A 13648-nucleotide genomic window follows, 5' to 3' on the forward strand; every position below is an offset into this window, starting at 1 on the left:
CGGACCCATACAACAGTGTTGGTAGAATAACGGCTTGATACATTCTGTTAATACGCCCCAGAAGCCTTTTCGCAACTGCCTGACATCGTTGGCTCATATTCAGTTTGCGAACCAGTATAACCCCAGATCCTTTCTGCAGCTCTGCTGCCCAGCCCATGTGGGACTCCTCTAGCTACATCCCCCCGTGTGACTGCGAGCCACTGACAGCGATTCTTGGTGTTCGGTCTGTAAAACCAGTGGGCCCCACCTACAGTTATTTCATCTAGGCCCCACGTCCCTGGCTGCTTAAGAGAACGGCCCGTGGGCTGTGCCCAGGCCTTGCTAACATCAATGTGCATCGCGTCGCCTGGGCCCCTACGTGACTCCTGGGCTGGTACGTTCGGGGTAAGGGTTTGAGTGAGGCACCAGGCAAGCACGGCTCTTGCTTCTGGTGGGAAAGGTTTGAGTGGGGCACACGGCGAGTCGGGTGAAGGGGTTGGGTGAGGTACCCAGGGAACACGGCTCTTGTTTCCGGCCGGGGAGGGTTTGGGTGACGTACCCAGGGAACACGGCTCTCGTTTCCGGCGGGGGGAGGGGTTGGGGGTTTTTGTCCCCTGCTCCGGCGTTGAAATGGCCGGGAAACCTCTGAGAGTGTGAGGCGGGGGCCGGGCTGCGGGGGGAGCGGGCGGGCGGGCGGGGCTGGACTCGGGGGGGCTCGGGCCTGTGGCGCCCCCTGCTCCCAGCCCGGCGCCGGGCCCTCGGCCGAGCTGCCCCGCTGGGGCCGGAGCCGGAGCCTGTCTGGGCGGAGCGCGGGCGAGCTGGGCCGTGGCTCGGGCTCCGGTTGTGCGGCCCCAGGCTTCGCTGTGTGTGGCCCGTTTTCTCGTAACTGGAGTAGCTGAGGGCGGGGCCAGGCGGGCTCGAGGGAGCTGCCCAGACAGTTGTGTCCAATGGACCCAGGGTCGGATAGTCACGGGGAGGGGGGGTGACAGTTGGCGGGTGACAGTTGGCTGAGTGCTTCCGAGCTAAACCCTGATGTTGGTAACTTCAGTGTGTCGTTCTTTAAATGTCTCGTAGACAATCCAGTGCGCGTTGCGAGTGTCATGTGACCGTTTCTAGGCTGTTAGGTACCAAGCCGTAAGGTGTTGAAGGGCTGCATAGCTTGGAATGGAAATGGTGTGCAGCAGAACTATCCAACACTTCTTTCTGTTTCTTTATACAACTAGAAATGTAGGACACTTCAGAAAAAAAATGTAAAGAGAGCATAAATATTCCACGGTTTAAACAACTGAAAGTCAAGAAATGCTTGCTTTAGCTGCCCATGCAATCCTAACTCAGCCCCTTGGGTGTGCATTTCAATACAAGTTTTAATGACATGGTTTTATGTATCATATAGTACAATATAACAAAGGTTGTAGAAAAATACTATCAGTTATGGAGAGATGTGCATTAAGAAGCACTTGTTTTTTCCCCACTTCTCAGAGGTTGCAGGCCATCTGTCTCCTGGTAACTCCTAAGATACCTGTTCTGGGAAAATGTATCTAAGCATTTAGACAGTAGTTATATTTTAGGCAGGATTTTCCACAACCTCATGGGTGAAGTGTGTGTATGAATCCTTGGCTGTAAGAAAGATAGGGTCACAGTTTTTAATGTTACCAATTCAAATATTAAAGATGCACAAATTCATTATGCGTGTTGTCATGTCCTTATTTCTCTCCCTAGACTGGCCTGTGGGGATGTTGAAGGAAAATTTGATATGTTGTTCAATAGAGTGCAAGCTGTTCAGAAGAAAAGTGGAGAGTTTGATGTAAGATTTATATTTCTGCTTCTGCACTGTGGTTTGTTAGATTAGAAGTATTTCACTGTATATTGCCTCCCATTGGCAAGTGAAAAAACTTCTGACCTACGATAATGTTAAATAAAGCCAAATGCTCGTTGTGTTGACTCCTCTAAATGTTACGTGGAAAGAATATTTGCACATAATGTGAATTAGAAGCTTAGTATTTACACAGTGCTTTGCATCTTAAAAATGTTGAACAAATAGTAATACTCACAACATCTCTTTAAAGTTGGTACCACAGATAAGTCGTCTTATCCTCATATTTACAGGTGGGAAACTGAAGCAAAGAGATGCAGTGACCTGCTCAAGGTCTCTCACTGAGGGTATGTCTACACTACAGAGACTATCCCAGCATAGCTGTGGCAGTGTTGCTATGCTGAGATAACCCCTGTCTATTTCCATTGTTGTAAGAAAACTACGTCCCCAAGCAACAGCTACACCGGGGATTCAGTTGGCATAGCTATGGCACTCCAGGGGTGGAGGTGGATTTTTCACACCCCTGAGCGACATAGCTATGTCATCCTAAATTTTAAGTGTAGACCAGGCCTCAATGAGTGGCAGAGCCAGAAATAGAACCCAGGAATTTTGGCTTTTAGCCCCATGCTCATTCTACATTAATCAAAATGTAGAACTTGGATTATTTTGCCAAAATTGATTTTTATTTCTGACTGAAAATTGATACAAAGGTACTGGGGGAAACTATTTTTCTTAAAACACAGACATTTCTGAGTTCTTAAAAAAAAATCTCTGAATTGAAGAGGGTGAAAGCAAGCAGGTCTTTACTGGAAAACATTTTATAAGTTACATTTGTTATTTAAAAAAATGAGCTAAGTGACAAGTGTTGTTACCTGCAGCGTTGTTGTAGCCATGTTGGTCCCAGGATGTTAGAGAGAGAGAGAAGGTGGGTGTGGTAATATCTTTTATTGGACCAACTTCTGTTGGTGAGAGAATCAAGCTTTCAAGCTTACACAGACCCCTTCTTCGGGTCTGGGAAACTTAGGCCAGGTCTGCACTACATACTTACTTAGGTATAAGTACGTTGCTCAGGGGTGTAAAAAATCCACATCCCTGAGCAACTTAGTTATACCGACCTTAAACCCCGTGTAGACAGCGCTGTGTTGGTGAGAGAGCTTCCACCAACGTAGGTGTCAGCTCTTGCAGAGGTGGAGTTATTAAGCTGATGGGAGAGCTCTCTGCCATGGACTTAGAGTATCTTCACCAGAGGTTTGTAGCGTAGACCTGCCCTTATTCAGTGTGTCACATCTAAATACAAGGTGTGACAGATTGAATGATCCCTTCAAATATATGTTAACTACTTATGTTAAACAAAGTGAAGTGGCCAGTTAACTCCCCTCCAGTCATAGGGAGGAAAGGAAGGGATGGAGAAGCAGCTGAGGGGGAAGTTGTTAGCGCATTATAGATTGTTGTAATAAACCATAAATCTAGTGTCTCTTCAGTCCATGATTTTTAGTGTCTAGCAAAGTTATGAATTGAAGCTTCCAGGTTTGTCTTTTGAAAGTGTTGTGGAGGTTTCCTATGAGATTGAGGACTGATAGGTCAGATATGGAGTGATCGCTTTGTGAAAAGTGTTCACCCACAGGTGATATGGTGATTTTTTTTTCCTCCTCATTTTCCTGTGAGTTCATTCAAGAGCATAGCGATGATCTGGTTTCATCTACATAGTTGTTACTGGAGCACTTAATGCACTGGACAAGGTCTGCCACATGTTGTGATAGGCATGTGTAGGACCCATGGATCTTGAAAGGTGTGTTGGAGGTGGGTATTGATCATTGTAGCAGTGGAGATAAGTCTGCATGTTTTGCATCTTCTGTTCTGGCAGGGTCTGGTGCTGCTTTGAGTTGATGTGTCCTGGTCTGTGAGGAGCTTGCTTCTGATGATGAGTTTGGAGAGACTGGGGGGTTATTTGAAGGCCAGAAGTCGGGAAAGACTTCTTTCACAATGGGGTCTCCATCGAATATGGGTTGTACTTGTTTGATGATACTCTGTATAGGTAGCAGTGTGGGGTGATAGGTGACAACTAGGGGTGTTTGGTTGGTGAAGGTTTACTTCTGTACTGAAGCAAGTTCTCTTGGGATATTTGGATGACTTGTTCCATGATGTGATCTACTTCTCTGATGGAGTGTCCTTGTTTGGTGAAGGTGGTTTTAAGTGTGTAATGGTGTTTATTCTGGACTTTCTCTTCGGAGAGTATTCTGTCGTATCTGAGTGCCTGGTTGTAGATAACAGATGTCTTTGTGTGTTTGTGGTGGCTATGGGATCTGTGAAGGTAGATATGGTGATCCCTGGGTTTCTTGTATATAGTCTGGAGGTGTTCATTGTTGAAGCTGCTTGTGGTGTCTAGAAAGTTCATGCTACTGTGGGAGTTCTCCAGCGAGAGTTTAATGGTGGTTGTTGAAGTTGTGATGGAAATCTGAGAAAGTTTAAGTTGCCTCTGCCAATGCAGCCTGATCCTTGGCTGCATTTTTGCCTCCCACAGCTCTTGCTAGTTTTGCTTTGGAGAGTGGAAAGTTGAAGCCAGAGGATTGAAGTCAGGTACTTAAGTTGTATGCTTTGCCTTCAGTTGTTCAGCAACTGAACTGCAGTCAAGAGACAAAAGCTGCATTTTCCTATCTCTTGCTATTCTTTTCACTCTTCTTTGTGTGAATGTCTTGGGGAAACACAGGATGAGATTTTAACAGAACCTGAGAGCTCAGACTGATGCTGTTATAACGGAGTCTAGGGTGTTTTAAACCCCTTGATTAGTGTTGTAACAGTAAACAGTTAAATGTGGTCTGGGGTTCAGGTAGAATAGGTTCTGGCCCTTTCTCCTGTTGTAACAACCATCATTAAAATACACCAGGAAAACTGGTGAAAAAATAATGGTAGATCCTGAGGTCCCAGCAGGTGGTGGTAGCGGTGATGGTGAAGCTCCCTCTGTCCCTCCCCTGCAAGCTGTCCAGGCTGCAAGCTCAAGTCAGTAATCGATATTCCCCCTCCAGAAAAGGAATGCCTTGCCCCCATCAAAATGAACCAAACAAATACACTTCTGGTGGATTGCAGTTATCAGCACTTCATGTTGTCCTAGCAACTCTTAATTTGTTAAAAGAAGAACAGGAGTACTTGTGGCTTAGAGACTAACAGATTGGTGCCACAAGTACTCCTGTTCTTTTTGCGGATACAGACTAACACGGCTGCTACTCTGAAACCTGTCTTAATTTGTTGTTATAACACTCTATGCACTCTCCAGGAGTCTTTTGAGAATCCTTATCACAGTTCACTTTGCTTAAACACACTCAGTTTGTACCACTCTCTTTGATTCTAACTTTCACTTAATTTCATGTAACAGGTCATGGTAAACTTCTGTAACCTTTCTCCCACTCTGTGCAACTTGTGATACTGGTCTCTGCACATCATGACTTAAAAGGATGCTTGCAAGAATGGTAGGATGCTATTGGAGAGATTGCTAGGAAGTGTTTTCTCCTGGAAAAGACTCTGTACATAGAGAAGGAATAAGGGAGTTTCTCACAATGAAGATTTATTTGATCTTGTAATTTCAGCTGTTTTTTTCCTGTTTTTTTTTTCCCCTTATGTGCTTAATAACTGCTAAGGAATTTCTTGTTTTACATGCATCAAATGAAACTAAATCTCAGGCAATAAGCCACTGACCCCAAATCACTGTTAATGCTGTGACAGTAAGAAAGTAACGAAAAGGACAGCTTAGGTATTTTAACATCGTAAACCTTTCCCCGTTCTTACAATGGTTCTCTTGTGTTATTTTTTTTAAATGATTTTAGCTGCTTTTGTGTGTTGGGAACTTCTTTGGCTCTACTCCAGAGGCAGAGTGGGAGGAATACCGGACATGTGCCAAGAAAGGTAAGGAAAGGGCCTGTCTATTAGATGACTATAACCCAGTGGGATGGGGCTGCACGTGTGGCTTTGGGTTTGATGAACAATATCTTCACCACACATCTCATTCCTGTGTTGCTTTATTAAGCTGTTCAGTGTACGATCCCGAACTGAATAGAGGGATGGCCAGAGAGGGCAAGGGCTGCGGTGGGTGTCCGAGCCATTCAGCTCTGGGTTATGGAAGCTGAAGGCAATGTGCTCGGCAGTGCTTGCCGCTGCTGGTACAAGAAAGGATCAGTGTGCGCCTTTGGGTGCCTGCTGCAAATGTCTGCGTGTATGCAAAGGGCTTGGGGCTGTCAGTGGATTGCTATGAGTAATAGTAACTAGGCCCTGCTGCTTCGCACTCAATGGAGTGTTAGGTCTGTATGCTGTGCAGCTTGCTGCTATCTGTGTAATTTCTCCAGTACTGTACAATACTGGGTTGTCTCCTCTCTGCCACTGAGCTGGGGGCAGCTCAAGCTGTTAATTATCAACACATGTAGTTGGCCACATCTGTTCCCTGTTGCCCCATCTTTTCCCTCTGGCAGCTGCACTAGACAGCAACAGTGAACCATCCTTTGAAAATTAATGAACAAGCAGTGAAAAGAATTAGCGTTGAAGCCCTTTCCTCTTGTCCTTCCCAACTTGAGATGTGTTCATTGGGGTATTTCACTTGCCCAGGTTTCTGTCATGGCCGGGAGCGCATAATAAAGGGCCAAGAGTGCTTTGAACACTCTGTGCCCAGAACAGAGGCACATGAGGATTCTGTTTCCATGCAGCTGTTCTACCAAAATATTTCTAAGTATGAAATGCCGTTTGACTTACTGAGCCCATCTGCTTCTCTTTGAGCCTCTCATTACTCCAGCATAGACCCCTTCTCCACCTGTGTAGGAGAAACTACCCATTTCCTTATCCCCCACTCCCTCTCAGGTCCCATCACCACATTTATGAGAGAAGCTTATCTGTGAAAATCTGTAAAGCTGCCACCTTACCTTGTTTTTTCTTAGAGTATCTCTACACTTCAAGCTGGGGATGCAGTTCCCAGCTTGTAGACATATCTGCATTAGCTCTGATCAAGCAAGCTCACTAAAAATATAGATGACGTGATGTGACTGGCAGGAGGGGCTGTGTGCCTGTCTGAGATGTTGGGTACCAGGGTGGATTGATTTAAAATAGCCAATTTTTATTCCGCAAGCAGGAAATCCTTGATTTAAATCATGGATTTTAAGGGTGTTTTACCTTTGTTCTTTTTAGTTATTTTCCTAAAGAAAAATGGATTCCCCGTAGTTGGTAACTATTAAAACAGGTTGACTTGCAACTAAGTGTAGCCTGTTGTGATGGGTTCCCCCCAGGCTGCCACTAGGATACCACTGAGCCTGCCTGTCCCACCAGCCTGGGCTCCCCTTACTCTGTGCTGCTGTGACAGGCTCTCAAGCCCGCTTCCCGCACACACCCAAGTAGAGAGACACCCAGGTGCAGCTATGTTGACACAGATGTTGAGATCAGCTCTGCATGGGAGAGCTCAGCTAAGGAATTGCACAGCACACCAGTGCACAACCCCTCTGGAGTGTAAACCCCAAACTGTATTGTCTTGCGCTGTATAGAGAGCTATATAGCGTAAGCTCATAAAATTCACCCTCTCCCTCAATGTGGAGAGAGAGATGCAAAGCTTTCTGTCCCAAATATGGGTTCCACACTGGTTTAAGAGACCAAACAAATTTGCTAACTACAAAAGATAGATTTTAAGTGATAGCAAACAGATCAAAGCAGATTACCTTAGTAAATTAACAAAAACCGCGAATTTAGCTTAACACACTAGATAGGTATGATATAAATTAACAGATTCTCACCCTGAGTGATGAACAGGCTGGCTGATGCTTAAGGCACAAGTTGCTTTTGGCTTTCCCAGGTTTTCATACACAGGCTATACATCCTTCTAGCCTGGGACCATCACTTCCCACAGTTCAGTCTTTGTTCCTCAGGTGTTTCCAGGTGTGGTGTTGTAGGGAGAGAGAGGACCCCCCCCCCCCACGTCATTTTCCCCCTTTTATATCTTCTTCCCACTTGCTGGAAAGCTCTTTTGTTGTGACCTGGGTCAAACAGTTCCCATTGTGTAGTGCTATCTCAGAGAGGTTTCTATTGTACACAGTTCCTGGGGTAATCCTTGTGCTTGTGTGCATTTCCTCAATAAGCCGTTCACATTGTTTGGTCTTTTTACTGTCATACCTGAAAGTCTGCCTGTCGGTGTTTTCAACCTCATGACATGTTACTGAAACACATACATAGCCAAACTTCATAACTTCACACATGAGAATAGCACACACAATCCAATGATGTCTAGCAGAACAAGACTTTTAGAATGACACCTCACAAGGCATATTTTGTATAAGGCATATCCTAATTACATGACAATGGTGCATACTGGGGTATCAGGGTGTCACACCTATACACTACATTTGATTCTTCTTGCTTCACGTTTATTTAAGCAATTGTATAGCCCAACTTACATGTATTCAAGTTTTTACTTTTTTTTTTTGTTAGAAAATGGTAGGTATTTTTTACTTGTGATTTGCCAAGCTGTTTGGATTGAAATTCAGATTAAATTAGAAATTCACAAAAATTGCATTTTATTTTTTTATTAAATAAAACTACCTTAAACTTGCTGAATATGTACCAAACTTGTCAGAACATGTTTTGCATTCAAAACTGATTATACAAAGGAAGTACACCTCTACCCCGATATAATGCTGTCCTTGGGATCCAAAAAATCTTTACCACGTTATAGGTGAAATCACGTTATATTGAACTTGCTTTGATCCGCCAGAGTGCGCAGCCCTGCCCCCCCAGAGCACTGCTTTACCGCGTTGTATCCGAATTCGTGTTATAGTGGGTCTCGTTATATCTGGGTAGAGGTGTATTATAAGTAGTTATTGAAGGGAACTGATTATTTCTGGTCAGTTTGTCCTTCAAGATTTTGGAACTGGTAGTTCTCATCCTCTCCCACCTAGCTAGTTTTTATTAATAGATTGGAAGAGGAAAACAAGCTTTCCTTCTTTTTCAACTCCCAGTAGGTTTCTTTGAATTTGTCATTGAGTTGAGCTATTTGAATGAACTGAAATGAAGAAAATAGTCTCTCAGCACCTGCAGAAGTGGTTCCTGTTGTGAGAAGCTGATTTAGCATCTCAGCAAACTCTAGTTCCAGGTGCTTAGCCAGTGACTCCTACCAGTTCAGTGGTTTAACATTCTTTAAAACTTGGGAGAAACTATGTACTGCTTATTTTTGGTATTTAATTAAAATTATTTTAATAAATTGATAAATTTTGACTTTAACATAGGCTGTCCATTTCAGATTTAATTTTAAATAGATTTATTTTTTAAAAAAATCTGTTTTTTAATTTAAATCGAATTCAGATTTAAATAAAATCCAGGTGTGTTTTTTAAAGCGGCTATCCACCCTGTTAGGCATGTACAGTAAAAGCTTTTTTTATCCAGCATGTTGGGGGAATGGGGGGTGCCAGTCAGTGAAAAATGCCAGTTAACTAAGGCGGAGGGAGTTTTGGTGTGGGAGGACGTGCAGGGCTGGAGGTTGGGGTGTGAGCTCTGGGAGGGAGTTTGGGTGCGGGAGAGGGCTCAGAGCAGGGGTTGAGGAGGGGTTTTGGGATGCTGGATCTGGGAGGTTGGGAGTGGCAACCTGTCCCGGCTGCTCCTTGGTGGAGGCACGGCAGACGGCTCTGCGCACTGCCCCTGACCCGAGTGCTGGCTCTGCTGCTCCCATTGGCCGGGACAGCTGAGTTTTGCTTTCCAGCTAAACTTTGTTCTGTTGTTACCTCATTTCCTTGATCCAGCCCCACTCTGTTCTGCTTCATCTATCTGTCCTGTTTAGTATGTAAGTTGTAGTGTCTGGAGTAGGAACTCTAGTCTTTGTTACTTGCCTGTACAGGTCCTATCACAAAGGGGTTTGTTCTTGATTGGATTTCCTGGGTGGCTTATAAAAGATCATTTTTTCTAAGCTGGGAAAGATGGTGATTGACCTGTTTCACATCAAACCTTGCTAGAGAGGTTAGCAGCAGTATTGGAAGAGATTGAGTTTTCACCATTCTCAGGTTATGGAGGAGTTAAACTCAGTCTTCAGAGGGCAGGGAGATCTCCGGTCTGGACTGACTTACCCCCAGTCGCTCTTAGACCTGGTCGACACACACAGTCTGTGTGGATATAAGTAAAGATGTCACTTTATTTTCATGGGGTGAAGTGATGCAACTTTGTTCACTTTGGGCACTTAGAGTGGTTTAAACCTGGTTTATCTCTTTAGCTTATGGCGGTACATTTTTATAGGTGAAAGCTAAACTGATGAGTCCACACACAAGTTGCACTGTTTTAACTAAACAAACGTAAGTGAAACTGGTGCAAGTTGTGTATCGGCAATCTTTTAGTTCTTCAGGGCTAAAGCTTAATGAGCTCTTAGGTGTCATGCAAATCTTGATTATTTACACTGGCTTTTCTTGAGGGGGGAGATTACAGTTGATGGAGGCAGGGATGGGAGAATCATCAGGGATGGTGGGGGAGAAATAGCTCAGTGGTTTGAGCATTGGCCTGCTAAACCCAGGGTTGTGAGTTCAGTCCTTGAGGGGGCCACTTAGGGATCTGGGGCAAAATCAGTACTTGATCCTGCTAGCGAAGGCAGGGGGCTGGACTCAATGATCTTTCAAGGTCCCTTCCAGTTCTAGGAGATGGGATATCTCCATTAATTATTATTATTATAATTATTAATCTTGTTGGCATTATCAATGAAGATGTTTTTAAGGGACACAGTCAACTTGAAATCTACCAAATTAAAAAAAACAAACAGTATTTAATATACTGTATTAGTATGTGCTATAATGTTCAATTTAGGTGTGTGTTGTTTTTTTAACTGGTGGTTAATAAATTTCAGTGAAATGGGCAGGATCTAACAAACTCAATTTCTTGGTCCATAACTATAGTACATTTCCTCTGTGGTGAATCTTTATGTCATAATAGTAAATACAGAATCAAATAAATGTCACAGTTCTGAAACAAGTGAACTAATTATGTGTGTTTCTTCTCTAGCTCCTGTTCCAACGTATGTCTTGGGTGCCAATAACCCGGAAACTGTACATTATTTTCCAGACGTCAATGGCTGTGAACTAGCTGAGAACATTACATACTTAGGTAATGGTATAGATTTTATTTCTGTGTTGGGAATCCGATGTGCGCTTTATGGGAGTATTAAAATGTTGCTGTAGGGGTGTCTTAATTTAGGTTGTGATGGCCCTTTCATTCCAAACTTCACTTGTTCATTTCTTCACTTGTTGATACCTTCCTTCAGAAATCATGTCAACTAATCTCTCGTACTGAGTCTCAGGCCCAAGATGAATTATTTTTGAAACCTTAATAAAATCCATTCTGCTTTTTTTCCGATAAGCAACATAAAAAGACATCATTTGTACTTTTACAACATTTTCAACTTCTTATGAGCTCAACAGAGCTATTTGGATTGTCAAACTGAGCTTGTTGGACAAGTTTCAATGAAGTCGTCAAGCTGCCAGTTTTGGGGAAAAAATTGTTGGGAAACAAGTTAATGGCAAAAGAACAAAATCCATTGCATATATGCAGTATGAATTTTCCTTCCTAATTCAGCTATGCATTTATTGTACGTCCACACAACAGAACTGTGCATGAGCTAGTCTACCTCAGTTAGTGCGAGCTGCAACAGCCGTGGATTCATGCTAGCTGAAGACAATGCAGCACGGACTTCAGAGAGGGCTAGCAGTCAGGCTACATACCTAGGGCCAAACTGGGCTTGTACTACCTCTACTGGAGCTTGCCCTGCACTGTTTTCACTGCTATTGTTACCCATGCTAGCTGGATTCAAGCTAGCTCACGTAGGCTAGTCCATACACAGAAGATAAGAATGGCCATACTGGGTAATACTGTGGCCAATGCCAGATGCTTTAGAGGGAATGAACAGAACAGGACAATTATTGAGTGATCCATCCACTGTTGTCCAGTTCACGCATCTAGCAGTTAGCGGCTTAGTGATACCCAGAGCATGGGGTTGCGTCCCTGACCGTCTTGGCTAATAGCCATTGGTGGACATATCTTCCGTAAACTTACCTAATTCTTTTTTGAACCCAGTTATACTTGTGGCCTTCACAACATCCTCTGACCCCTGGTTCTTGTGTTACGTGAAGGGGTAAATAACATTTCCTTTTTCACTTTCTCCACACCACTCATGATTTTATAGATCTCTATAATATCACCCCTTAGTCGTCGCTTTTCCAAGCTGAACAATCCCATTTTTTTAATCTCTGTTTATATGGAAGCCGTTCCACACCCTTAATCATTTTTGTTCCCCTTCTATGTACTGTTTCCAATTCTAATATATATTTTTGAGAGGGGACAATCAAAACTCTATGCAGTATTCAGGCGATGGGTATTCCATGGCTTCATATAGTGGTATTATGACATTTTCTGTCTTATTATTTATCCATTTCCTAATGGTTCCTAACATTCTGTTCGCTTGTTCCAGATCATTTATGAATATGTTGAACAGCACTGGTCTTAGTACAGACCCCTGGGAATCCCTCTATTTATCTCTTGCCACTGTGAAAACTGACTGTTTATTGCTACCCTTTTGTTTCCTGCCTTTTAACCGGTTACCAATCCATAAGAGCACCTTCCCTCTTATCCGAAGACTGCTTACTTTGCTTAAGAGCTTTTGGTGAGGGATCTTGTCAAATTCTTTTTCTAAGTATACTATATCCACTGGATTACCCTTCTCCACATGTTTGACCCCCCTCAAATGATTCTAATAGATTAGTGAGGCATGATTTTCCTTTACAAAAACTGTGTTGACTCTTCCCCAGCAAATCGTGTTCATCTGTGTGACTGATATTTCTGTTCTTTTAGTATAGTTTCAGCCAATTTGCCCAGTACTGAAGTTAGCCTTACCGGCTTACCTAACTGCGAGGATCCACCTCTGGAGCATTTTTTAAAAAATTGGCATTACATTAGCTACTCTCCAGTCATCTTGTACAGAGGATGATTTAAGCAATAGTTTACATACCAAAGCTAATACTGTAGTTCTACAATTTCAAATTTGAGTTTCTCCAGAACTCTTGGGTGAATACCTTCTGGTCCTAGTGACTTATTACTGCTGAATTTATCATTTGTTCAAAAACCTCTTGGACTAGATTCCATGTGCTTCTTAGGACTGTATCAAGAATTGCCTCTCCCCTTGTGGGTTCCAGAACTAGCTGCTCCAAGAAGCAGTCATTGAAGATGTCTAGAAATTGTATCTCTGTGTCCCATCCTAAGCTGACATATACCCATGTAGTATGGGTTTTGTTGAAATCCCCCATTATTATTGTGTTTTCTATTTTTGTAGCCCCTTTAATCCCCCTGAGCATTTTAAATGGAAAGGGGTTTCCAGTCATTGAGCTAAATCCTGGAGTCCTGACTGCAATTAATGCGTTACCAGAGCCAGTCAGTTTCCTCATAAGCAAGGGCTGCAAAGCTTGGCCTCCTCTTAGCATGACACATTTTAGTAGTTTCTTCCAATACTTAATTTCATTTGTGTTTTACTGCAGGTCGTAAGGGTATTTTCAGCGGCACCTCAGGGTTGCAGATTGCCTACCTGAGTGGTACAGAATCCCTGAGTGAGCCAGCTCCTGCCTACAGTTTCAGCTCCAAGGATGTGTCCGAACTGAAAATGTCTTTATTATCTACTCCAAAATTCAAAGGTGTCGATATCTTGCTGACATCCCCCTGGCCCAGAGGTGTCGGGAATTTTGGAAATAAACCTGTAAGTATTCAAATTCAGTTGAAATGGGTTACATGTGCAGTTATCTAATACTCTGACTTCCACTCACTGTAGCTATTTGTAGATTTAAAAAAAAAAAAAAGCTTTAAAAATGGTTTGTCAGACTG

General features: G+C 43.3%; 1 protein-coding gene across 5 annotated transcripts in view; it reads left to right on the forward strand.

Moving 5' to 3' along the window:
* The first annotated feature begins 482 nt into the window (after positions 1–482).
* CWF19L1 (CWF19 like cell cycle control factor 1) overlaps positions 483–13648 on the forward strand; it is a 57664-nt gene continuing 44498 nt past the window's right edge. For 2 of the 5 annotated variants that reach the window (XM_008176710.4, XM_024113160.3), the window contains exons 1-5: positions 483–632; positions 1699–1783; positions 5611–5689; positions 10787–10888; positions 13309–13523. In XM_008176710.4, coding sequence (XP_008174932.2) covers positions 610–632; positions 1699–1783; positions 5611–5689; positions 10787–10888; positions 13309–13523 — 504 coding nt within the window. In that variant the 5' untranslated portion in view covers positions 483–609. Of the gene's footprint in view, positions 633–823; positions 843–1058; positions 1153–1698; positions 1784–5610; positions 5690–10786; positions 10889–13308; positions 13524–13648 lie in introns of those variants that run through there. The other 3 variants (XM_065573294.1, XM_065573295.1, XM_042846160.2) reach the window with 3 other exon arrangements.

The sequence above is a fragment of the Chrysemys picta genome, chromosome 19 (genome assembly GCF_011386835.1).
Source record: "Chrysemys picta bellii isolate R12L10 chromosome 19, ASM1138683v2, whole genome shotgun sequence".
Classification (NCBI taxonomy): domain Eukaryota; kingdom Metazoa; phylum Chordata; order Testudines; family Emydidae; genus Chrysemys; species Chrysemys picta.